Source organism: Simochromis diagramma, unplaced genomic scaffold, assembly GCF_900408965.1.
Source record: "Simochromis diagramma unplaced genomic scaffold, fSimDia1.1 OVJJ01000669.1, whole genome shotgun sequence".
NCBI lineage: Eukaryota > Metazoa > Chordata > Actinopteri > Cichliformes > Cichlidae > Simochromis > Simochromis diagramma.
In genome coordinates this window covers 6,035,843-6,063,346 of record NW_024387458.1, presented here as the reverse complement: position 1 = coordinate 6,063,346, position 27,504 = coordinate 6,035,843, and the positions used below count along the sequence as shown (strand labels likewise).

The 27,504-nt window shown below is 40.1% G+C and overlaps 1 protein-coding gene across 1 annotated transcript; it reads right to left on the bottom strand.

Annotated features, from left to right (window-relative positions):
- Positions 1-29: 29 nt before the first annotated feature.
- LOC120722966 (complement C3-like) lies at positions 30-26,437 on the bottom strand. Its single transcript, XM_040014158.1, has 43 exons — positions 26,317-26,437; positions 25,308-25,506; positions 25,026-25,188; positions 24,332-24,426; positions 24,096-24,184; positions 23,325-23,407; positions 21,622-21,709; positions 21,404-21,509; positions 21,131-21,251; positions 20,922-21,037; positions 19,991-20,137; positions 19,503-19,602; positions 19,269-19,363; positions 18,951-19,142; positions 18,673-18,828; positions 12,359-12,488; positions 12,069-12,137; positions 11,629-11,811; positions 11,415-11,535; positions 10,736-10,824; positions 10,502-10,641; positions 9,919-10,119; positions 8,673-8,736; positions 8,496-8,585; positions 8,143-8,349; positions 7,918-7,993; positions 7,618-7,777; positions 7,357-7,452; positions 6,761-6,911; positions 5,261-5,346; positions 4,640-4,717; positions 4,375-4,530; positions 4,026-4,088; positions 3,821-3,902; positions 3,654-3,702; positions 3,450-3,540; positions 3,263-3,352; positions 3,056-3,158; positions 2,096-2,185; positions 1,156-1,248; positions 983-1,066; positions 420-564; positions 30-224 (listed from the first exon to the last, which is right to left on the bottom strand). Exons 1-43 carry the CDS (start codon positions 26,388-26,390, stop codon positions 83-85), a joined length of 4,953 nt encoding a protein of 1,650 aa, XP_039870092.1. The 5' UTR covers positions 26,391-26,437; the 3' UTR covers positions 30-82.
- Positions 26,438-27,504: the final 1,067 nt, after the last annotated feature.

Genomic DNA, 27,504 nt, shown 5'->3' with positions numbered 1-27,504 from the left:
ACCCTTATGTTATATTGGTTTCTGTTTTACAGAAAATTGTAAAAACAGCAGAATAACAAGATTTGAAATGTTTTTTGTTTTACTAGTCGATGCATCTAAAGAGTGAGTACTGATTGACCATCTCCTCCAAGCCCAAGCAGGTATCCCGGTATTTGTCAGTCTGACACTCTACTGCTGTAGGCCAATACTCAACCCAGGTTCTCTCACCAATTACGTACTCGAATCTGAAAAGAACAATTGAAAGAAAAATAGTGTTTGTGTGACCAATCAGCAAAATACAGAATAAAACAACTGTGATAAATATACACAGTTCAAGTTAATTACATTTATTCACTGAAGGTATGATTAATCAATAGAACTCTGAGATTAGTTTAAATATACACCACACACAAGCACAGCCAGACAAACAATATACTTACGTATTCTTTTTGTCATCTCTGTAAATATCTTTATCTGAGCCCATGATAAGGTAGGTTTTTCCTTGTTCCAGGCTTAAAGCTTCTCTGCAGCGTTGATAACTGAGAAATATGCGCGGTGTATATAGTGAACCAACATCAAGACTCCCTGTAATTAAGATATGACAGTTGAGAGCAGTGATTTATGAATGACTGAATGTGTTGCTCAAACACAGTGCTGCTGTGTTCATATATATTCCTAGTTGTATCATCATAATACAGTATTATACAGATAATACTAGTATTTTGGCAATATGCCTATGCTGAGTATTAAATGTTAAATGAGAAAATGGGTATCAGCAAGACAAGCCACACTGACTTACTGATAGTAAATGGTGTCAACCACTAAATGTACCTCTTAGTACAAAAGCAAGCAGCAGTTTTATAAAATGCTCGATTTGTCCTTCAAATTGCCTATTTTTTTGTGGCTATAATAGAAAATAACCATCACTGCTATCTTAATGCCACAAAAAACAACAACTAGTAATTTCTCTTAAAATAGACGTTTAAAGGACGTAGCTACTTGCCTTCTTTGATGGGGTCCAGCACTTTGACTTTGTGACTGTCTGTGGATAACTCTTCTACAACCTCTTCCACCAGCACTTTGTAAGCTGTGGGCAGCCAAAGTATAGTTTTTAGCTTTTTGCTTTACTATATCCTATTAAATAAAACTAAATGTAACCCATTTATGTTTGTTTACCAAAGTCTACTTTGCTGGTCTCTGTACTTTCACAAATCTTAGCTTGGCGGTCATCATTGGGGATTTTTTCCTTCTTCTGCATACTGCAGTTCTCTGTAAGTACACAATAGGGACAGGGTAAAAATGCAAAGCTAATGTATTCATGTGTGTTGATAGGTGACTGCAGGTATATGAAGGTCGAATATACTATTTAAATCTCATTTGCTAAAATAGGCATCTTTTATAATTGTAGATTAGTGCATAGATCTAAAGTTACTAACAGCACAATAGCTAGTTATGAAAAACAAATGTACTTTCACAGGCCAGAATACTGCAGTGTGAAAGTATACCCAATGATTCAAAAGCTTGCAGAATCACCTTTAGCAGTAATAAGTATTTTTTTTCTCTGAAATCAGTGTCTCACATCATTTGAGGAGTTTTAGGTTTGTGGGGATTTGCCCCTGTATAAGTCTATCATATTCCTGCCACAGCATTTCAAAGGGGTTAGGGTCTGGACATCGGTCCCAGCTCTCCTGTTATAGATTTGCTGTGTGCTTGTGTTTTTGTTAAGAACCATTTTTCACCATGCTTTAGCTGTTGGTCAGACAGCCTCCTATGCGACTCAGGAATACTTGGGGATACACAGGAGTCCATGATTGATTTTTCATAACTGTATGCCAAAAAGGCACTGTGACACAGGATCAGCATATCCACAGCTTCAGGTGCCTTCCACCCACCCTCAGGTTTAACCAGTTCATTGTCAGGAAGAACTTGCACCCAAACAAAACTACATAAAAAACACATTTGCTCAAAATTTGACTATTAAAATGAAACCTTTACTTTAATCACACTTCTAATGCTGTGTTCTGTACCATTTAAAGTTATAGAAAAATGCATGAAAACATTTTAATTACTGTTGTAAAATAAGCTTTTTTAATCACATGCATATGATTGTGTTTACCTTCAGCACATGTGCATATGTTATCTCTACAGAGCTGCAGTAGTTTTCCAGCTTTCCTCTCTGGATGGTAGAATTTCACACAGTGTGTTTCTGCAATAAAAAAGAAGGTATTTCTCTATTATTTTGTGACTGCTATGGTAGATATAACAATGTATATGGCAATGACAAATCACGCACACAAATGAACTTAAGTGACATCCCATTCTTAATCCATACGGTTTAATATGATGTCAACCCAACCTTTGCAGCTGTAACAGCTTCAACTCTTCTGGGATGCTTTCCACAAGGTTCAGGAGTGTGTTTATAGGAATTTTTGATCATTCTTCCCAAAGTGTATTTGTGAGGTCAGACGATGTTAGATGAAAAGGCCTAGTTTACAATCTCCATTTTAATTCATCCCAAACCTGTTCTATCAAGTTGAGGTCAAGACTCTGTGCAGGCCAGTACATGCTGCCCATGTGTCTGTTCCAAGAAAGACCTCACCATTGTAACGGGCTGGCATTGTCTACCCATCCCCTGCACATGTATGTACGGACAGAGTAAAGCAGTGGAGACCTGGCTTGTGTGGGCTTATGTTGCTAACGTCAAATAAAGGTCTGTTGTTTGATTTAACTGACTGGCTTTGAGTTATCTGGCTAACCTCCACACAGTATGCCCGCTGGACCTGCTAGCTGCTCCTTCCTCGCCAGACTGCTGTTACACCATGTCTTGATGGACCTTGCATTGTGCACTATAGTGCAAAACCGGTGTGTTGAAACATTCCCATCCCCAAACTGTTGCCACAAAGTTAGGAGTGCGAAATTGTCTTTTTTTAACTGGAACTCCTGACAAACAACCAAACTTTAGACTTGGCACAATGTAGTCAGAAAAGTACAGCTGCTTGGCAGACAGCAGTTTGCATGTCTAGGTGCTTATTGGAACACCTGAAGGTAACAAAGGTAAGATGTTTATAAAACTCACGTTCATAGTATTCATAGACAGATACGGCTGCGGGTTGTAAGACGCCCACCGGGATTTCCTGTTTGATCCTAAAAGCAATTTCCTCTGGTCGTGTGTGAGAAACCTGGGAATTGAAATACAGACACACACAAAAGTGAAAAACATAAATAAACACCAGGGTAAAGGGGAAAAGGGGGGATAAGGAGAAAGATTGGTGTGATTTCCAACCTTGTCCAAGTAAATGATGAGTGAGCCTCTTTCTGACAGGACTTTGTTCATCTCATATTTTGATATGGTGCGGCCACGTCCTCTAGACAACTAGAGACACACAAAAAGGCCAATTTTTAAACATTAAGAGGTCTTATTTTTTTCTTTAACTGTAACCACAAAACTTAATGTGGGTGTCTCTTCTTACCAAATCCAGGTCTTTTGTTTCAACAGCAAAACCAGTTAGTAAGCCAATATCCAAGATTGACATGCCTGCATCACGATCCCTGTTGTTATACCTGTAGAGAGAATGATAAGAATGATTCAAATGACAGCAGAGTTAAATGGACGGGAACAAAAAAATCCTATTAAGCCAAAACTATTTCTAAAGTGTAGTTTATATTGTACTTACATGACCTCTATCCTAAGTTTGTATATCTTTTCAGTTGCATTAGATTTTTCTGAAAGAATAAGGAAAAAGAAAAAATGAGCACAAACAAATAAAATGCCATAAACTGAAGCAAACAGATTTAATGAGATGAGTAAAATAAAAAGAGGAGATAAAGGACATCAAAGTACCTTCTACGAGATCCACTGAGAGGATAAAATTCTGGCAGTCACTCTCCTGTTCTTTGGGTTTAGCATAATACAGTGATACCAACTGTTGCATCAGAAAAAGTGTGTTTTTATATTGTGTGATAAATAAGTCTTTGTTATACTGTTCTTTTAAGGTTTAAAAAGCCTTGTCTAGGATTCTGAAATGATCAACTAACAGATAACTTACTGTCACTGTTGCTTCTCCTGTTCCCCTAGCAGTCACTGTGATGTCCTGGTTTATATCGTTAATCTGTTGGGATTAATATGTACAAACACACAAAGATGTGTTTGTACATATTATGAGAAAAAAAACAGAGATAAGCTCACTTTGCTCCCACCGACTGAATTTAAATTCCATTGAATGTCTGTTAGACAGGAAAAAAGGAAATAGACCAAAAAGCTTGCAGAGTGGTGAGATGGATTGCCAAAAAGACAGAAACACTAGCAGTACTGAGATTTATTTACTGCTAGAGGACATGTTTTCAGACTGACAAATTGTGCTACATGGTGACTGTGTTTGTGTTGCTTCTTCTCACCTTAGACGTTCTTGTGAAATAGTGGTTGTTCTGATTGAAATTGTACTTTTCAGGTATCGACCTTCCTGGCAACTTGATGTCCACATTCAGATCATACTGTGGTTTGTTAGCGTTGATCCAGTACTCTGCTACAGCTTGATAGACCATTATAGTAGCCTGGAGAGAAGAAAAGTGGGGGAGATAAAGAAAGGCAAAGGTTATAAGGTGGGATAATATGTATAAAATATCTGTGTAAGATATTCATTGACAGGAAGTTTTGTGTTACCTGAATTGATTCATAGCCTCCGCCCCGCTTCTGTTGTGCGTTGAACCATCTCACAACAGGTCTGGCATCTTCAAAGTTCTTTATTAAAACAGCGCAAGACAAGAGTAGAGTTTAAAAAAAATATGGAAAACGTTTTTCAAAGGTACTTCGGAGTTTTAGGCTTTCTGTAATTAAAATCCAGTCCAGAAACTTGCCTAATGGAAGAAAACAGCAATGTTTTTCATAGTTCATAACAAAGCAATGTCTTATTTGTTTTCATTTGTGTTTGCACACAATAATAACACAACATAAAACTAAATGGAGAAATTTACATTAAATAAATGGTAAATCGAGTACTCTGGAATGGTCCGATGGTATTTTAATACTGTAGAATGAATTTTCAATGACCACATGTCGTTGGGGTGGTGGGGTTAGGTTAATTGGAAATACTAAATTGAACATAGGTGTGAATGTGTGATTGAATGTGAGTGCGACTGGTTGTCCCATGTCTATGTGTTAGCCCTGCAACAGACCTGCCCAGGGTGAACCCTGCCTCTCACCCTAAGCTGGGTTAGGCTCCAGCGACCCTGAAAAGGATAAGCGGAAGCAAATGGATGGATGATATAATTTAGACATGCTCACCTGAGTCTTGACAAGAGCAAGAAGAGCATAAGCTGTGGTTTCCAAAGTGTAAATGGCCCCTCTAGGTACAGGCCAGTGAGATAGCTCTGACAGACACAATCACACAAGTACATTTTTATTACTATAATATATCTTGAACACATCTACCTCAGTAGTAAATTTGTGAATATAGTAAAAATGTGAATACACATATTGTCAATAGAAAATTGTACTTAGTAGTCAGTATAATCTTTTAATGATATAAGTTTGCATATGGTAGAATGCTGCATGTTGACCTAAGCCATTTTGCCTTAGGCTGTTGTTCACTACAAGACTTGTTATAAATTTCTTCCCACAGCTATAGTGACAGCTGGACACTCTTATCTTCACTTCGTACCAGGCAGAGGAAGTCTGTCCTTTGTCACACGCGCACACACACATATAACCATCCACATTCCAACATATACACATCCACATTCCAATGTAAGGAACAAACGCACCCACTGATGTATATAAATAAAGACCAGGGCAGTGGCAGAGCGCGACTCTCGGAGCCCTCACTCCCGTGCGAGTGCTCTGTGGCTGCCCTTGCAAGTAAAACTGTGTGTTTCTCCTCTCTGATTCTCAGCTGAAGAAGTGTCTTAGAATACATCTCTTGACACATATCATCTCTGCCCCTGGTTGCGCCTAAGTGAGTTTCTAAGAGAGAGAGTTTCCCCTGTAAAGAGAGTTCCTGTGGATCTGTAAATATTGCAACCCTGGACACACTAACTGACAATTCCTTTTGTTGTCATCTTTGTTTGTAACTTTACTGTAAATAAACTCACTGTCGCTATCACTGAACCTGTTCTGATGTGACCCAAGATGAACTCACATCTTGAGTCCATTTTCACTATTAACAGTGTGGCGGAGGTGTGGTCCCGGGCGCGGCTGCAGGGGAGGAGTGGTGCAGTGAGCTCAACGGGGCGGTGCTGAAGATGCAGGGGAGAACAGCTGATGGCGATTTGGACTGATGATGGTTTTCCTTCCCTTTTTATAGTAAGACGGAGAGGAGTGGAGGGAGAGGGAAATCAGCTGGGACCGACAGATGTCAGACTGTGTTCAGTCATAACCCAGGGAAAACTATAAATAAATGTGGAATCTGGTGATAAAGACCTGTGTGTGTGTGTACCTGTGTGTAGTGCATTTCACAAACAACAATTAACGCCAAAAAAATTATTGTATTTTAGCCTATGGTTTGTGACCTGTATTAGAGAAGGACAGGACAGCAATTTAAAAGCACTGAAAATACCAGACTATTCATTTAACTAAGACTTAGAAAAAAAATCCTCATGAACATAGTACAGTTTTTACAACTGTTTTTTTTTTTTGCAATTAACTGAAACAGTAAGGATCATAGTTTACATTTACTGATCTTGTAAACATTTATATAGTCTGAACTCTGTGTGTGTGTGTGTGTGTGTGTGTGTGTGTGTGTGTGTGTGTGTGTGTGTGTGTGTCTGCCTGTCTGTCTGTACAAACCTGGCGAAACAAACTTGTATAGGATCTCTTTGTTCAATTTGTTTTCATTAGCCAGTGCATATGATGTCATAGCCACAGCATAAGGGTTGGTGACACTGGGCAGGCGCCTCTCCAGGTAGGCCACTGCTTTGTCTATACTGCCTGGGAGACTCTGGGCAGATGAAAAAAGGGGAAAAAAGGCAGATAATGAGTGACAGGAAAACAAAACATAAGGAAATATAACATTACTATACTATCTTGGAATGTGGAGCATTTGATCTTCGTCCTTTTGTGAGCCTCTCAAGTCTCATTAATTGAGAAAGTTAAAATTAGAAATTGGACCACTCAGTATAACATGAGCAATGCACCAGAATTAAGGCTTTTGTATATCCAAGTCATGAAGAGGTGTAGTCTGAATATTTTATGTTTTTATCAATCTATAATTTACAAGATCTTCATACAGACATGACCACAGAACATGTTGGTGAGATTTATTTAATTCTGTCTGTTTTTGCTGGTCTGTGGTTTAAATCTTCAATGCAAGTGCAATAGAAAGTATCACCGTTTGATTATTTTAGATACTTTGTAACAACAATGTTTGCAGGTGAAATACTCACATTGACAGTGTCGGAACATATTGAGCGTGACTCTTGCATTGCAATGAGGCAGAAAGCTGTCATGGAGGCGTCTGAATCTAAGCCGGCCACATCACCCTACAGATGAAGCACAAACATATTATTATTATTTCTAACAGAACTTTTTTTAATATTTATAAGAGCTGATTGGCAGTTGTATAACTGGTTTCTCATTTAGTTATAAGTTATTTTGTATTTTAAGTATAGATGAAGAACTGGTATTAATGAAATCAGTGCACTCACATTCATCTCTCCGTGGATTACAGCTGTAAATTCTTTGAAAACACCATCAGGTTGTTGTCCTCTGAGAATAAGGTACTTGACAGCATCACAGATTACATTATCTTGTATTGGAACCAGATGATGGGCCATTGCAAACACCTTGGCAACATAGGCAGTCAGCCTTATAGACAGGAAGAGGGGATACAATAGCTTAATATAATTTATTTGCCCTTACTATAAATTGGCTTTGCAAAATCAGAAATTAAAGCAGCATGTGCAAAATATTATGTATGAATTCATGGATGTTTGTGGGTGCCTCACCAGGTGCTAGCTGGGCGAGAAACAAATGCAGCAAACGATCCATCACTTTTACGGAAGGCCAACTCGTTTGTGTAACCTTGATGAAACAATTAAAGAAATAAAACAATCTTTTTACTTCACTGCTATTCAACTTGCATCTGACTCTTATCAATTAGAAACAATTTTGAGGTGCTCTGTGTGTCTATTTTGTCACCAAAGAATTCATGTACATCTGTGAGAGCCTACCAGTTTTTATATGTTGGAGAGCTTCATTACGTTTCTCAAAGCCCACAGTTTCCCACTGGTTGGTTTTGTCCAAATACAAGGTTGCAATAACAGGCAGGGTCATTGAGATCATGTTCTCCTCTCCAGAGCCCGAGGGTTGTCTGATTAGAATACCCATTGAGTTGCCGCCAATGGCATTCTCCACCAGCTGAGATACTTGTCCTCTCCCTGCATGCATACACATACAAAAAAGGTTCACAACACCCATTAAGGTAGTCAGTCCCGAATGTCAACAATAACAATATATAATAGAAGCTTCAGGGTGATATAGCCACTGAATCACATAAACTGCATAAATATTAAATATTTCTCACCTGTCACAGAGATCTGTGTGCTAGTAGGTGTGTTTGGAACCAAATCTTTCCTTTGAATTCCACTGTTAAGAACTTCGTTCTGTACACCATCTAAACAGAGAAAAAAAGGTTTTATTAAGGTGAAAATCAGGGTTTGACTGAATAATTAGAATCTAGCTTTTTAATAGATAAACTCACTGTCTCCTTTCTTAACAGGATCTAAAGTCACGATCTTTGGATGTTTAACCAGCACGCCCTCAGGCTGGAAAACAGACAAACATTGGAAGTCATCATTATTTTAGCAAAGAAAAGTGCAGTAGCTACAAAACAGGAAATAAATCCATAATTAAATTAAGTCCTCCACAGTTTGTCTTTCTAAGCCTAACTGCAGCCTTTATGACTAAACTCAGTTTAACTTTGCAGGCTTGATGTGTGAAGTGAACCTCTCTCGATGTGTGAGAGAAGTAGCCACAGCAGCAAAAATGCAAATGATGTTAGTAGTCAGATTACTATTGCAGCTATAAAATGCGTACTTTGTAGTTGCAATAGATACTGAAAGTGTGCTGTTGAGAATAATTAAGTGACTGTAGTGGTTTACAATGTTATCATATGCACAGAGTATTTTTCCTTTTAATTCATAAAATATAACATTATCAATATTAATATGAGGCCAAAACCCTTTACAAAATCACAATATATAAACCACAAATACTGACTTAGCTTGAACTGTCAGGTCTATTTAAATTTTAACTAAACTGTTATCCATTTTTAATTATGCATAATTACTAAACAACATTTACATGTGACTGTAAATGTAACATTTCTCCCAAATGAATACAGTGAACGCATTTCAGTAATATATGTCAATATTGATGATGACCATGATTTTTAGAAGTAAAATATAAAAAATAAAACTGACCTACATTATCATAAATAACTGTGTAGTTTTTCTTTTGGCTAGGTTTTGTCAGTTTGCTGTTCAGTACTGATTGGAGTACTGTACTGGTTCTTCATCTTCCTATAGTCACACTTTAACTAAAATCCTTTTTTTACAAAATAGACACAAAACAAGCAATGAACTAAAAATGCATTTGACCAGTATGATTATTGATAATATTTTTGATGATTTCTGAGATTGTTAAGGGCAGTAATAATCATGTAGTGATTAGAACAAAAGATCAACACATATTATTAGTGTACAAAATTATCAGTCTGACGTTTGGTCTGGGATTGAGCCAGACTCCAGTTATTGTTTCTGTCTGTTCCTTTTTGTGCCTAAACCTCAACAAACAATAACTTTCAAATTATTTTATTACTACCTTTACTACAATTTTGAAAGGCCTTTTCACATTCAGATAAGAAAAAACATTTTTGTTTTATTTAATAAGAAAGTGATATTGAACACATTTTTGGGCATCCAAATAGCAAACATTGGTTTTCTTACCACCACCCGCAACATCTTCATGACTCCATCATTGAGATATGAGTCCTTAACAGCTGCTTTAACCTCAATGTGCCGTTCTCCCTCCTTCATGGGAATAATGACAAAAGGTACAGATCGTGTGGTCTCGGGCCCAACAGTGACCTCCTGGCGTTTGGAAGCTGAACTGCACACATGCTCCTCCTCAGTCAAATCGACACGTACCTTTATAAAAGAAAAAGAGCAATGACAAAGTTGGAGAAGAGATTAAAACGTTGTATTTCAAACTGGAAGAATACAAAGATCATGAATAAATACAGAGATTTTTAAGCATTCCTTTAACTTTCTGCAATTTCATTTCTCCTTATTTATATAAAACTAAGTTAATAAACTCAACATGAAAAAGGGATTGTACTCTTCAATTTTAGTTGATGATAAACGAAATATGATAAGCCAACCTTAACTAAGGAAATGTATTCACCCTGGCAAGTGAAAATGAAAATGATTTTGAGAACACAACATGAAAATGCACATGATAAACTCACAAGATGACACTTTTGAACACCACTGTGTTTCAGTCCAGTAATTACTGTGGTTCTGTACTTACAGTGATTCGATCAGGGCTGTAGTTGTGGAGGATTGCTTTAATTTCTATCTGCTCTCCACGGACAGCAGAATAAGGCAGCCTGAGATCAATGAAGAAATCCTTCTTGACAATGACTTCAAATGGATCACCCACACAGATTCCTTAAAGAAAATATGCAGAAAAGAAGGACATTTAAAAAAAAAAAAAGTAAAGGGAAGGCGAAAAAAAAACATATTTTAGTCACTGAATCCTCACCGTGAGTTCTTGACAGACTGATGCCGGTGAACTGCCAGGTTGTGATTGAATCTGGCAAAGTAACATTTCTCACAAATGATGTGGTGTCACTGAAACAGAGAAAAATGTTTACAGTCTGAGAGATAGCTTAAGATGTAGCTTCTACCTGCAGGCGATACGGTCTCTCAATCACACCACCACACAGTACTGACCCACACATACAGTTCTTACACACACACTGGACATTCTGGACATTGTTTTCACTTCATCACTTAAATCACTTTAAGCATATTTGCACTGCACAAGACATAATGTGGATTGCACAACACTGGTCACTACATTCTTCATTTCCAGTTAATACTTATACAGCTGCTGTTATTGTGTATATATTTATTTATATTTCTTCATACATTCTTATATAGTTCTATATTGTGTATTTTGTTGTACAGTTATTTTATTTTCAACTTTAATTTATATATTTTATCTTATTCTTTCCTAGTTAAATTTACCCTTTTTAATTTTTCATATTTATTTCCTATCTTATTCATAGCCTTTTCCTTTTTTGTTTTCTTTAGGTCACGAGCAGTTGTCCAAGCATTTCACTACATATCGTACTGTGTATGACTGTGTACGTGACAAATAAAATTTGAATTTGAATTTGAATTTCATTTGTATGTGTTTGTGATTTACAGTGACTCACCAGTTAGGTGTGTTTCTAGGGCAAGGAGGCAATTTGATATCAGACCAGAGCCAACTTTCTGAGAAATTGGTGCGAGTAACAATATCATTGCTGTCCATGAAACTGTTGTCTTCTCCTTCACCTGGATTTTGTTTAAAAATGATATAATTTTGTGAATTTTATGACAGGTAGTATGAATGAGATAACCCCTTCCCATTTTGTTTCCATCTCTTACTGCGAGCCAGTTTGAGGTCTTCCTCCCTCTTCTCTGCTCGAAGAGTTTCCACTGCCTTGCAGCAGCGCAGGAAAGCATCACGGCAGCCTTGACCATCAACAATGTACTGGCTGCGGAACTCACAGGTGGATGAAAGGAGGGTTTCCTTCATGCCATCCAGACAACACTCAGTTTCTACTGGGTCTGTATAATTTTTTTAATGAAAACAGAGACGGTTGTGGAAGAAAGTATAGGAACTCTGTTTTACTGTAAAATTAAAAACATATATTTTTAAATATGTCTTTTTGTGAACAGAAAATCTTGTAATGAAGTCAAAAGCGTAAAAAAAATACGTATGACTAATACATAGCCTGTCAAAATTAAAAACAGTGATATGTGTGAAATTATGAATTAATATGTAGTTATTTATGTAAAATATATATTTATATGTATATACTTACATAAGCTGCTTCTGACATCCATTACAGCAGCGTTGTGTTTCTTTCTGTTCACAGGCTGGCATTTAATTTCTGTAAAATGCAACACAGACAAAATATATCATATGAAACAAGCCTGAAACTGAATTTGGTTTTTGTGTTACTAAAATAGGAAGAATATAACACAACCTTTTTTGTTGGACTGTTCAAAAACATGACAGAAATAATCATCATTCTTCAAGGGTTTAACAGTGAAGCCGAGAGAAAAGTATTAGACAATGGTAAAAGAGTGGGATGCTCTGTTGCTTTGTCACCTTGTCTATATGTGGTCTTTGCATCAGTGTTGGACTCAAACAATAGCCCAGCATCAAAGAAGACACCCATACTGTCCTTTCCTCCACCAGGTGTGCAGCCTGTGTCATACTGCTCTACTATGTCCCACACCTACAGGTTAAAGTACAAACACATACAAGAATGTAAATTGAACAGTAAACGTACAATAAGAGGACTCGAATATGGCTCACAAATTTAAAAAAAAAAGGGCTAAAAAATAAAAAATGGCTTGTTGACATTGTAAATTATTACGTTAAATTCACCGTCATATTTTTAGGTTTTTTTTTTTATTTTAGATTCACAATAATCTGTCCTCCTCTCCACACACACTCAGAGCAACAAATAAAACTGGGGACCTACGGGGCCGTCTGGCGTATGTCCCAGCTAATGCATAGTTGTTCTGAGGCACAGGTTAGCATGCTGTAACAACATAATAAGTTTCAGGTTTTTTGTATCCATCCGTCCATTTTCTTCCGCTCTTCCGGGGCTGAGCCGTGGGAGCAGAAGCCCAAGCAGAGAAGCCCAGACCTCCCTCTCCCCAGCCACCTCCTCCAGCTTATCCGGGGGAACACCAAGGTGTTCAGCAGTGTCCTGGGTCTGCCCCGGGGCCTCCTCCCGGTGGGACATGCCTGGAAAACGACGCCCAGGAGGCATCCTTGTCAGATGCCCGAACCACCTCAACTGGCTCCTTTCGATGTGAATGAGCAGTGGCTCTGCTCTGAGCCCATACTCCCGGAGCAACTCCCACAGGACCCCTCAAGGGACACGGTCGAATGCCTTCTCCAAGTCCACAAAACACATGTAGAGTGGCTGGGCAAACTCCCATGTGCCCTCGAATGTCCCATGCAAGAGGATAAAGAGCTGATCCAGTGTTCCACGACCAGGACGAAAACCGCATTGTTCCTCCTGTATCTGAGGTTCGACTAACAGACGGACTCTCCTTTCCAGCACGGACTCAATGTCCCCAGTCTCCCTCGGAATGCTGTTGAAGCTCTGCTGGAGGTGTGCGTTGAAGATCTCGTGGACCGGGGCCTCTGCTAGACGTTCCCAGGACACCCTCACTGTACGTTTGGGTGCGCTGGGTCTGTCCAGCGTCCTCCCTCCCCACCTGATCCAACTCACCAGCAGGTGGTGATCAGTTGACAGCTCAGCCCCTCTCTTTACCCGAGTGTCAAATTCAAATCAAATTCAAATTTTATTTGTCACGTACACAGTCATACACAGTACGATATGTAGTGAAATGCTTGGACAACTGCTCGTGACCTAAAGCAAACAAAAAAGGAAAAGGCTATGAATAAGATAGGAAATAAATATGAAAAATTAAAAAGGGTAAATTTAACTAGGAAGGAATAAAATATAAATTAAGGTTAAAAATGAAATAACTGTACAACACAAATTAGAATGAAGGGTAAATTTAACTGGGAAAGAATAAGATAAAATATATAAATTAAAGTTGAAAATAAAATAACTGTACAACAAAATACACAATATAGAACTATATAAGAATGTATGAAGAAATATAAATAAATATATACACAATAGCAGCAGCTGTACAAGTATTAACTGGAAATGAAGAATATAATGTCCAGTGTTGTGCAATCCACATTATGTCTTGTGCAGTGCAAATATGCTTAAAGTGATGAAGTGAAAACAATGTCCAGAATGTCCAGTGTGTGTGTAAGAACTGTATGTGTGGGTCAGTACTGTGTGGTGGTGTGATTGAGAGACCGTATCGCCTGCGGGAAGAAGCTCCTCCTCAGTCTCTCTGTGTTGGTCTTCAGGGAGCGGAATCACTTTCCTGACCTCAACAGAGAGAACAGTTTGTTGTTGGGATGGCTGAGGTCCTTCACGATCTTCCTGGCCTTGGTCCAGCACCGCCTGCTGTAGATTGAGTGCAGGTCAGGGAGCTCGGAGAGGATGGTGCGCTCAGCTGACCGCACAACCCTCTGTAGAGCTCGTCTGTCCTGCATGGTGCTGTTCCCGAACCAGGTTAAGATGTTTCCCGTCAGGATGCTCTCTATGGTGCACGAGTAAAAGTTCCTGAGCACCTTGGAGGGCAGTTGGAAGTCTCTCAAGCGTCTGAAGTGGTAGAGACGCTGTCGGGCCTTTATCACCACGGTGTTGATGTGACAGGACCATGACAGGTCCTGCGTGATGTGAACTCCGAGGTATTTGAAGCTGTCCACTCTCTCCACTGGGCACTCGTTGATGACGGGGGTCTGGTAGTTCCTCTCCTGCTTAGTGCTGAAGTCCACTATCAGCTCCTTTGTCTTACTGACGTTTAGAACGAGGTTGTTCCTCTGGCACCAGTCCTCCAGATTCCTAATCTCCTTCAGGTAGGCCGTCTCGTTGTTATCAGAGATCAGGCCCACCACGACGGTGTCGTCAGCAAACTTGATGATGGTGGTGGAGCTGGTAGGGGCCACACAGTCATATGTGTACAAAGAGTACAGCAGGGGGCTCAGAACACACCCCTGGGGGGCTCCAGTGCTGAGACTGGTAGAGGCTGAGACATGTCCGCCCATCCTTACTGCCTGTGGTCTGCCAGTTAGGAAGTTGGAGATCCACTGACACATAGATGAGCTGAGTCCCAGATGCTCCAGCTTGGTGGTAAATGTGGAGGGAATTATGGTGTTAAATGCAGAGCTGTAGTCTATGAAGAGCATTTTAACATAATTCCCCCTTCTAGTGTCCAAGTGAGTGAGTGATGTGTGGAGGAGATGAGAGATGGCATCGTCTGTGGAACGATTTGGACGGTAAGCGAACTGTAGTGGGTCCAGTGTGTCTGGTAGTGAAGAAATGATGAAGTCTCTGACCAGGCGTTCAAAGCACTTCATCACTACTGAGGTGAGGGCTACAGGGCGATAGTCATTGAGAGAAGCAGGGTGGGGTTTCTTCGGGACAGGAACAATGATGGACTCTTTGAAGCATGTGGGGATCACCAGAGGTGTGGACTTGAGTCACATGACTTGGACTCGAGTCAGACTCGAGTCATTAATTTTATGACTTTAGACTTGACTTGAAAAAATGTTCTAAGACTTGTGACTTGACTTGGACTTTTACACCAATGACTTGGGACTTGAATTGGACTTGAACCGGTTTACTTGAAAAGACTTGATATTTTACCCCAAATATAAAATTTAACATGCATATTATATAGAGATTGAAAATGTGACGTCATTCACAGGTAGAACCGCAAAGGATTCTGGGAACTCGTGGCAAGCGGTACTAGCGCACGCAGGCTTTCAATTAAAATCAGTTATACAGCGATAAAAAGAAACACAAAAATGTCAAGAAGCCGTTGTATTATTAACTGCAATAGCCGGTCGCATGACAGCCATGGGGAGCCGACGGGTAAAGAGATTGGTTGTTATCGGATTACGTCGTTGAAGAGAAATTGTTCGAGCCATGTTTCCGAAGTAACAAAGACGCGACGGATGGCCTGGATTGCAGCCATTCAAAGACCAAATATAACGTCCCAGAACACTCCAGCTCACAGGTTAGTCTGCTCCAAGCATTTACACGAAGGTCAGTGTTTTTTAGTAGTTAATACGTCATTTTCATAACATAATTGGTGATATAGGTTACAAGCAAGTCTGGCGCTGAACATAAATTGTCGCGCTATGCTCCTTTGTTTATTGTGCATAAATAGTAAATTGTCCTGACACAATATTGTGTTTCGCTTCTGTTATTATGGTACATTGACAAATACATATACTTTTATTCACAGGATAAAACAGGTTTTTTGTATCACTAATTGTCCAGTACGATTACAGCATACAGTATTATTGTCACTGCTACATTTCTGTGATGGGTACCAGAAATTATTTCCACTACTAATTAATTACCGTTGAGCTCAAAGGTCCTATTAATAAACGGTTAACGAATGTGTATTTATGAAGACAATTTGTGAGACTGGTAAACTTATGATACGTACGATGGTCTTTCGTTCTACACGGTGCATTTCAAGGTCCTGTACCCATCCGTCGGTAAACTGTACCTGGGCTTGTTGCAGTGACCTGAAGTTACTAAACTTCATGAGTGTATGCACTCACTCCAAGAACCGTATAATTATAAATATGCATATAAATATGCTAAGATGAGATAGCTGACTTCATCTAACTAGCAAATGTTGTCCAGGCTACGTTGGTGATGCAGTTTTTTTTTAATGTGTATGATATTTTTGTCATGCGATTTTAAAGCTGGTCCTACAACCGCATCCAAGAATAACATGCAGCTTATCTCAGAACTGTCGGTGAAAATTATTCTTGGAGCTAGGTTTAATTGAGCTGCATTTTAAAGAGGTGCAATTTCACAATTTGTGTATATTTTCTAAGTTCACTATTTTGTCATGTGCTGAGAAAAACACAGATTTTAAAATTATATGGTCTAATATTTACATTTAGCATATAACTGCAACATTATTTTTTCGTTTGTTTTTTTAAAGACTCGAAAGGACTTGAAATTCAAAGTTTCAGACTTGTGACTTGACTCGGACTTGCCTGACATTACTTGAGACTTGACTTGAGACTTGAGGATAAAGACTTGAGACTTACTTGAGACTTGCAAAACAATGACTTGGTCCCACCTCTGGGGATCACTGACTGAGATAAAGAGATGTTGAATATCTCAATGAACATAGGAGCTAGCTGGTATGCGCAGTCTCTTAGGATGCGACCTGGGATGCCGTCTGGTCCTGCTGCTTTCCTGGTGTTCACTCTTTTGAAGGCTCTCCTTACTTCATGCTCGGAGATGACGAGCACGTTTCCGGTGCTGGCAGTATCTTCCTGTCTGCAGTCGTTAGCGCTGCTAGCACTAGCATTGTTGGAGTCCTTAGCTGCAGCCTCGAAGCGAGCATAGAAAGTGTTCAGCTCGTCTGCCAGAGTCACGGCCACGTACAAATACATAATGAATTACATGACAGGAGTAGATGCACCATAAGGCTGGATAGGTTGGTTACTGTCTGGTCCTTGGTGGCATCTTCTTTTGAAAATATTAATTCCTGTTTTTGGACTGTTGACATTGATTTGCTTATGTATAGGATGCATTTTTACGTTGTATAAGATCAATGCTGACTAAGATGATTTCCAATACATTTGTTAATTATGTACTTTTATAACAACATGATATGACTGAAATTACTGACATGACAGAAGCCTGTATATAAATGCCTGCTCTGAAAATGTTAAGCAAGAGGTGTATGGCTAGAATGTACTACATAGAAATAATTGGAGCATAAAAACAATATAACAGGAGGGAATGTTAGAGTTGAATTGTTAGATGTTTGTAATTTTTATGTTTACCATTTGTACAGTGTTTTAACTGATGAAACTCCACTGTCCTTCCCCCCAGGTTCTCGAGGTTCTGGTGGGGGGCTGTAATGTTTTATTGCAGATACATCCTATCTGGAGGATCTGCTTCTTTTGATGTAGGCTTCCTGGGTTTACGACCCTTTGGTCAGTAGGAGGTCACACACACACACACACACACACACACACACACACACACACACACACACACACACACACACTCTTACAGAAGTTCACACATATACATAAATGCTTTGTCTTAGAACCAAGGGGGCGTGTCTTTGTTCTGACGTGTTTTGTGTGAACTGTCTCTCAATAAAAGGTAGCAGGAGGAGGTCAGATCTGGGGGTCATTTTTGTGGTGGACACAGACGAGGCCTCCCTTGCGCAAATAATTGATCGATCGACTGTCTTGTTTTCTTCATGATGAATAAGTCTCTAGAATTAGCAGGGCTTGTGGAAACACAGACCCAACAAAGTCTCTCAGTAGGACAACAGAGTCTCTAGGTGGAGCATCCTTCAGTGCCCCACACAGGGACTCCAAGAAGGTTGGATACTCTGAACTGCCGCTCGGCGCACAAGCATGGACGACCGTCAGGACCCGTTCCCTGACCCAAAGGCGAAGGGAACAAACCCTCTCGTCCACTGGGAGAAACCCCAACATACCAGCAGCAAGCCGAGGGGATACCAAGATACCCACCCCAGCCGGATGCCTCTCACCCGAGGCAACTCTAGACTGAGACAGAGTCCAGCCCCTCTCCAGGAGAATGGTTCCAGAGCCAGGCCATGTGTTGCGGTGACCCCGACTATATCTAGCCGGCACGTCTCAACCTCACGCACTAACTCAGCCTCCTTCCCCACCAGAGAGGTGACATTTTTGGTATGTATGCAATACGTAAATTAATATGAAATCCAATATGTGCAATTTGTTTACTGAAGCTAAACAATTTATAAAATATAAAAAGCAAAAAATAATTGAGAAATGACCTTTTTCTGTGTCAGGCGGTGCTTGTTGTTTAGGACGTAGACACCTTTGTCAACTGCAACCAGTCCCACTGTGGCCTCTGGATTTCCTGTGACTTTCAGACCAAACATCTTGCGAGGCTCATAGGCTGCAGCAGGTCGTGAGGATTCCAGTTTCAGCTAAGTGAGGGTGACATGCAAATTTGTATATGTTAAAAAAATAAGTACTACTGTAGAAATGAGTAATATTTGTGCATTTTGGCTGTAAAGATTCACTCTTTCACAGCTCTTGAGTCTCTTACAGTGCCCATGCAGGTGTCTTTTACATCCACCCAAACAGAGTCTGATACCACTTCATTTGAACTTGTATGATAGTATGCTATGATGCGGAACGATGGCAGCATTTCTTTGGTGATTGGTTGTATCAGGGAAATCAGTACTTGGCCTCTTGTCGTATAACGGCCGTATTTCACTAGCTGACCTCTGCTCTGGATCTGGGGAAATGAAAGATTTGCATATTAATACCTAACACCTTAAGCACACATGTATGTACTATGACCAGTTGTTGCATCACAGAAAAAATAGCTATATATACAAAAACAAATGAATACATCTCTCACCAGATATGTGATATCATGATTTTGATTTGGCTGATGGTTGAGATTGAGGTTGATTTTTAGATTGTCTGATATTTTCAGCTCAGCTGCGTCCACACCTGCAAATATGTTTCAATAAATGTTATAGTTTGAACACATCTTTTAGTGCCTGTTTCACACAGTATACTTCCACTTCTACCTACAGTAACAATCTTTATTCTTTTACTTGATGCAATGCTTCTTCAAGATTTTTCTCACCTATGTGGATAAAAGTCCTGGTCTTGCTCTGGTACGGTCTTGCTGTCATCTCTGCTCTTGCTTGTTTATCAGGTGTAAGAATGTTGTCATCGGTCACTGCCTGTAATTAAAGACACACAAACATAAGCCATACTAAGCATAAGACAAACATTCATGTGCTTTCATTTGCAAGTATACAAGGATCAGTCAGGACCTGTAATTAAAGCCCAGTATACATAACCAATGAGCAACAAGTTAAATTAAGTGATAAGTAAGTGATAATCTTTATTGCTTGAGGCCAGCATTTGTGTGAGCAAGCGTTAAAGTGAGCCAGAACAATCCAAAATAGCATTCTGGCAGCCACTGTGCTGCCCTATTATTATTATTAAAAGTTATTTTTAATGCTGTCATTCTTGTTTTTATTCTAAGTAGTTGCAGTAGTAGTGGAAGTAGTGTTGTTTTTGTTGCTGGGGGTTCTTTTTATAGCTTTTTCAGAACTTTAAACTTACAGTTATTCTCAGCTCAGCTGCATTTCCTTCTGTATTGATGGGGAGCTGAGCCATGCCGTTAGCTGCAGTGAATCCCCTGACTGCCCCAGGATTAATCACTACTGGAACGTTTTCTGCTGGTGTTTCATCAGGATTTAAAACTTCAACCTAACATCAGACAAGAGAAACTGAATCATGACCAGTGATGGGCAGTAGCGCGCTACTTGTAACAAACAGCATTGTTACAGTAACGTGTTACTTGTAACGCATTACTGTTTTCCGATTACTTTTTTCAAGTAACAAGTAAAGTAAGGGATTACTATTGCAAAAACAGTAATTAGATTACCGTTACTTTCCCGTAGGAACGCTGCTGCTTTATAGGTGAAAATAGAGCAACAGGACCGCTAGTCTTTGATTTTATTTATTTTCTGCTGTGTTTCACTTGCATCTATTTGAAAGACTGAGTGTAAACACAAAAAACTATTTTTTTTAATGTGCTGGAATGTGCAGAAAATAGGTTTAAATGTTAAACAAATTTCTTCCAGTCAGAGAATGTTACATATACTTTAATTTTTGCTTGATGCATAAAGTTAAAAGATTAAAACTAATAAAACAAGTTTTAAAAAGAGACTTTTCCATTTGATTACATTTTGTATGATGGATTATGTAGAAAAAGTAGAATTGAGCTGAAAGATCTATTGCTTTATCACCTGTTCAGGTTGTAAATAGTTTTTAAAAAAAGTAACTAAGTAACTAAGTAATTAATTACTTTTGAAAATAAGTAATCAGTAATTAGTTACTGATTACTTTTTTCAAGTAACTTGACCAACACTGATCATGACACTTTGTAAAGCAATTATAATTTCTTCAAATGACACAACTGACATATCAAATTTATGACTTCACCGTGTAACATTATGTCAGACTATGCAAATGTAAATTAGTGCTTTACCACAACATCGAAGGACATTCCTGGCTTGAAATATTTTGGAGTTCTTTTAAAGTGGATCGTATAGGGTGATGTAACAATCTGGATACCTCTAAGCTCGGCCTCCACCATTTCACTACCTGTGACAGGGTACAAGAAAATAATTATACATATCACCAAAAATTGTCAGGATTCATAAAAAATAAAACAAAAAACAGTAATTTTTTTCTTACCACTTTCTGTCAGCACACTGACAGATACAAATATGGCGCCCCCTACAAGGCTGTTGATGTCCCTCTCAACTTTTGTTATGTGTTCCCTCCTCAGTGTCACCTCTCCTTCACCATTTTCAATCTAATTCAGCAACATGACAATGTTTATGTAAAAATATGTTCCGCAGTTATAGCACAATAATACAGTTTCTGAATAGTAGGAGGTATTTAAATTCTTATGTCAGCATTGCTTTATATGGAAAGGCTAAATCTTAAGTATAAATATAGGCTCACCGGCACTCTCTGAAGAGAGTCTGGAAAACTCTGCTTACTTTGGTCCTTTTTGATGACCCCAAATACCACATAGGCTGTTCCATCCACCTCCTGACCAAACAGATACCTTAAACCATGAAATAAAGATGTGCTTGTGAACAACCAGTTCGAACCCAGGTCAAAATGTAACAACAAACGATCACATATATACTACTTAAATCCACAAAACAATTACATACGTAGCTTTGATTCTGACGGTGAAATCTCTGCTGTTCACGTGGAAGAACTGTGTTAATGGTATCAGTTTCACCTCAAAACTGGGAAGAACTGCAAGATTAAAATATTTTCTTTGTCAAGTTCAAATTGCTATTTGTATGGTGTGGCGGGGCGTGGCCTGCGGTGCCGTGCAGAGGAGGCGGACGCGCCTGCACGGCATCTGCAATCACGCCCCGCCGAATTAAATATTTTACTGGGTCCTGTGGTTGTGTTGTTGTGATAGTGTTGAGCGGGCAGCGGGAGAGCTGCAGCTCTGTGAGTATTGTGGACAGCTGCAGCTCTGTGAGTATTGTGGACAGCAACCGTCAAAGCTTTAATAAAAAGCATCAAAATGCCACTGGGTCTGCCGTGTATGTTTACAGTGGTGCCGAAACCCAGGACGGGAGGCACGGCAGATCCAGGGGTGGGCCAGCAGAGGGAAGAGCTGGCGAGAATGGTGGCCGAGCTGGCGGCCACGCAGCAGGAGCAGGCGGCGGTGTGTCGCCGCAGGCGGGAAGAGCTACAGGACCAGACTGAACACCATCTGCAGAGGATGGAGAATCTGGCGGCGCTGATCTGGTCCTGCCCGACACCACCACCACCCCCACCGGCGCTCCCCAATGGCGCTGCAGTGGAGGAGATCCAGTCCGTGCAGGCGCCCGTGCCGGCCCCCAGGTTGCGACCAGCTAGCACGCAGCCTGCCACAGTGCCTTTCCCCACACCTCGCGTAGGAGCCGCTGGGGCTCTGCAGGGCCCGGTGCCCGTTCCTGCGCCCCGGAAGAAGGCGGCGGAGCCAGCAGCGGTGGAGGCGGCGCCCGAGGAGCCGCTCCAGCCGGGAGAGACAGCGGCGATGGCGGCGCCCGAGGAGCCGCTGCAGCCGGGAGAGACAGCGGCGATGGCGGCGCCCGAGGAGCCGCTCCAGCCGGTAGGGGCAGCAGCGATGGTGGCGCCCGAGGAGCCGCTCCAGCGCCAGAGGCGCAGCGAGGGGAACGTGAGCTGCTCCCACCGGGAGGGGCGGAGGAGCCGCGGGATAAGTCGGTGGTGCCCGTGCTAAGGGAGTCCGCGCCACCGAAGCCCGAGGTTAGCGGGGTGAGCAGAGCGGCCTCACCTCCACCAGAGGCCGGTGCCTGCCGGACATCTGCCCAGCCGCCTGCGAGCCGGGGCACACGACCGTACCGACCGCGCCGCGTCCACCTGCCACGTGGCCGACCTCTGGACCAGCTTCGCCGAAGCTGCTGGTTTCGCGGGCAGCCACTTGAACTCACAACTCCCCGTCACTTGGCCAGGGCCCGGGGGCGCCGACGATCCGGGCTGATCCCCTCTCCCGCTCGCGGTGGGGGGAGTACGTTCAGCCGGATGGTTCCCCGGCCTCAGTCGGGCGATGGGGGTATGTGGCGGGGCGTGGCCTGCGGTGCCGTGCAGAGGAGGCGGACGCACCTGCACGGCATCCGCAATCACGCCCCGCCAAATTAAATATTGTACTGGGTCCTGTGGTTGTGTTGTTGTGATAGTGTTGAGCGGGCAGCGGGAGAGCTGCAGCTCTGTGAGTATTGTGGACAGCAACCGTCAAAGCTTTAATAAGAAGCATCAAAATGCCACTGGGTCTGCCGTGTATGTTTACATATGGCACATTTAAAAACAGTAAAGAAATGTTGTGCAGGTACTGTACAGATAATGGGATACTCACCATACTCTTTGACCTCAAATTCTGCAGAATAGATTTGCTGTGGGTTGCTCTGGAATTTTGCCACCACTTTCCACAGTCCAGTACTACACACACACACACACACACACACACACACACACACACACACACACACACAGAGAGAGATTGCGAGAGAGAGATATATTGATCAATCAAATAGTCCAAGCATTTATAAAACTCAAGGCAGCACATTAATCAGACTGCAGACTATATTCTACACACAGGATCTAATTAGACTACAATTGCCAAATTATGGAAGTGTATAAGTTATGCATGATTGATTATATAGTAAAATTAATCAATGTAGCACATACTAAACTTCATAATATACACTAATAATAATAATAATAATAATACTAATAATAATAATAATGTGGCCAGCTGAGTATTCTTAACAGCAAAGCACCCATGCAAAAGTTAAACTTGCTGTTCTACAAAAAAATTAGATAGGGAGAGATCTTTATTGGACACTTCAGCTATACTACACTGTGCTTCAGATGGTCAATGACTACATGTCTGAACTGAGTCATGGTTCTAAATTCTTTCCATCAACAATAACTGTCAGTGAATTTATACTGCAGCATCAACAAGGACAGTTAAGCGAACAGATAAGAGTCACATAAACTTAAACAAAAAACAATGAGCATCTTAAACAGAAACACATATTCGAAAAGCATGATGGGAGATAACTAGCCACTCCCCACATGCCACAATAATGATAATAATAATCACAGTAATAATAATAATACTCACCTAACAATTTCACCAAGCTGGAAATCTCCAGAATGAATACCTGATTTTAGAGAGACTGGGCCATGTGGTAAAACAATGCCTTCAGGTGTCTGGAAAAAAAATCCAATGACAATATAAAAAAATTCAAGACAAAGTTGATGTATTTTGGTTGTTTTGTTTCTTTGCAAATAAAATATTTGTTTTCCTTGCATAATGTCAATTTCACTTCTGAACCCATGAAGAATAAACCACAATACCACAAACTCAATGGCAATGGAAGCATCAGATTGGGCTGCTTCATCCCTCTCTACAGGCTCCATCTGGGGTGTCAGTGCAAACATCCTGAAATGAACTGAAGGGAAGAGAAGATGTTATTTTTGCTGCTCGAGCAGTGATGTATACATGTTGGGAGGAATATTTAATCAAGAAGTTCAGTTTAGTAATTTCATTTAAGGTCATTCATTTAAAATGTGTCTTAGTCAAACTGAGGGAAATATGTGATTTTTTTCCTTTCAAATCTTCACTGAAAATAATTATCAAACCTTTTTCCAAGGGACTGCATGGACTACACAAAGCAGCTTTCTAATTTGTGTAAGGTGATGCCATAGCCACATAATTACTGTAACAAGCAGTTTTTTGTCTCAAACTCAAAACTAAATTATTGGAGCAGCACCATGTTTCATTAAGTTTATTGAATGGTCCTGAAAAAAATATTGAATCTGTATTAAATAAAATAAAGGTAGAACTATGGAAGCATGGAACACACGACACGGGAGCTCTAGTTTTCCATTCCAGCTTTATTCACCTCCATACATCAACTGAGCACATCGCACCCAAACACAACAAAAACCCCTCCTCTAAGCTTGGGTTTGAGTGGAGCCCTCTAGTGGGTCACCACAGAACTACCCTTGTGTGTGCTGTTTCTCAGTCATGAGGTAGCGGTAGACTCACCTTTGCTGTTTGGTGTATAAAGGGTCTTGTCTGTCTGAATGAAGATGTAACCAGACTGGAAGGAAACCATGACGACTTTCTCCAGGAGGCGGTCGGGGAAATGAGCATGTAGGTACACGTACTGCTTCACGTTGGGATCTTTACTGAAGTCTCCTGCAGGGATCTGAAACCAGTATGAAAAGTCTATAAAGACTTGGATGGCATATTCAATGATAATTGAATATTTAATGAAATAGAAATAACAACAATATTATCATACAGTAAACAAATAATTCAACTTACCGTTACTTTCCCAAGCTGCTGAAAGTTATTTGCATCGTTGAGGGTCACAGATGTTGTTGCCAGCCTTTTAGTTTTGGTTGGATGGTTCATCACATTGATTTCAACCCTAACGTCTCCGACTCCAGGGCAGTCTTGACACTCCACAAAGATGTTTTCTGCAGTTTCCACCCGCAACAAGTTTGGGGCAGACATCACTTGCCTGCAGAGTGGTGGTAACATAGAAAGATGTTAATGATATTAGTCTCTGTGTAGATAAACACATGCTGTTGCTGACTAAAGAATAAATTATTTATTTATTATGTTATATGTTCATTTTAGACACCATGAAAAACACGTTAATAATTGCTGAAATAATTATTTTTAATTAAAAATTAAAAATGAATTATTATTTTTATCTATTTATTTATTGTATAAAGGTTTTATGGACAAATACTTTCAAAAAAAGTATTTACCGGCTGTTTTCCCATGTGACTCTTCTTGATTATGTGATCTATTGATTATCTTGAATAAAGTCCAAAACTAAATCAATACATCTTTTCATCATGCTTCTGGATTCTATTTGCTTTGTCTGGCGTAATGCACCACTGTGCAAACTCTGGACAAAGTTTAGGACAACTTCTTGTCATCACTTTAAATACCAGATTACCTTGACTTATGTTACATAAGCTGCAGACCTGGCTGCAGCTTCTCATTACACAAAATAACAAATAAAATAAAGTTAGCAATAAAGTTAGTTGGACTGTGGTTTCATTAATAATATTTTTTTTCCATAAGTTTTTCCTCATTCCTTTTCCTTCAAATACCACCCATGCCTTCTTGCTTAAAAAAGAATGTGAAACTATGCAAAATAAAATAATATATTCATGCAAAAATTCAATTCGATTCAATTCAATTCAATTCAATGCAATTAAACCTTCTGCACACATCCAAGATAATAACATTGGCTTTGTTTTGCATGAATTAATTCAACCTCACTGGGAATGTGTAAAAGTACAGCAGGTCTACTTACAATGGAGCTCCATCAGCCACAGAAGTGAGAGAAGCAAAGGCCAGAGAGGCCAGCAGCAGCAGAGTCCTCCTCATTATCCCGACCCTTTTCTGCTGCTAAAGTAAACTGTGGCCGTGCAGCATCCTTCTTTTATTCACTAACCTCCCTCCTAGTGCACTCCCACAAAATGTCTATTCATCCTCTTTCCAATCACACGTACACACAATTTCCCAGCAGCAGGTTGGGAAACAGTTTAGTCCTGATAAATATTATCTCTTCTCTAAAGAAACAAGTAAACACTGGAAAATCAATAAAGGTTTTTTTTTGGGGGTTTTTTGTGTGATGTAAAAATTGTAAAAATTATGTAAAAATGTAAAAATGATCAGACAAGTGGTCTGATCAAAACATATTGAGTAACTTTACATGACGTATTTGGCTGGGATTTTTGAAGTTTAAGCAGCAGGGATTTTTTTTTACAGTAAAATCCTGATGCCAATCAGAGGCGGAGCCAGACATTTGAAACACCCGGGGCTTAGCCCTAAAGGGTAGTATGCATGTGGGATTGGGGGGGGGGGTTAGAAATGACTGAAAGATTGATAGGCTCTGTTTTGAGTTTTGTTCAAAAAAGAATGACTTCATATAGGGAAAAATATATATCACACATGCAGGACACCTTAAACTAGTTTTTTAATTAAGCAGCAAGGCAGAACAAAGTCGGGGCTGTATCAAGACACAGGGACTAAACCCCAATTCAACCAGACCCAGAACTGATCCGGAATTAAAACAGGACTACAACAGTTCAAAATCAGGACTACTTGGGATTTAACCAAGACAGAACCAGAATCAGAACTAGATGATAGTAGCACTAAAAATCATCATAGACCTGCACTACACTTATTTTTTAATTCTACCAAAGTCCACTATTTAGATTGAGAAAAGTTTATATAATTATTTAGCCTTGTTGTGCAAACAAGCCTAATAAATGTTCAAGCTTAATAAATGTAGAATTTGAAAAATAGCAAACCTAAAAAGAAACACTAGGTACGAGATACATGAGGACCTATGATACGGTGATACTTTTGGTAAACAACCATTTGACTAACATGTGTGTCTCACCTGCTCTTGTTCATCTCTGTTCTGTCCTCATTCTCCATCTCCCTCTCTGTTCCTCTCTCTCCCTCTCTGCTCCTTTCTCTCCCTCTTTGTGCT

Excerpts from the sequence above, each read along its gene's own strand:
- LOC120722966 (XM_040014158.1), bottom strand. The coding sequence starts at position 26,390 with ATGAGGAGGACTCTGCTGCTGCTGGCCTCTCTGGCCTTTGCTTCTCTC. Across the intron at positions 20,138-20,921 it reads GAATGTCCTTCGATGTTGTG|GTTGAAGTTTTAAATCCTGA; the intron begins GTAAAGCACTAA and ends GTCTGATGTTAG. Across the intron at positions 1,249-2,095 it reads CATATGCACATGTGCTGAAG|AGAACTGCAGTATGCAGAAG; the intron begins GTAAACACAATC and ends GTGTACTTACAG.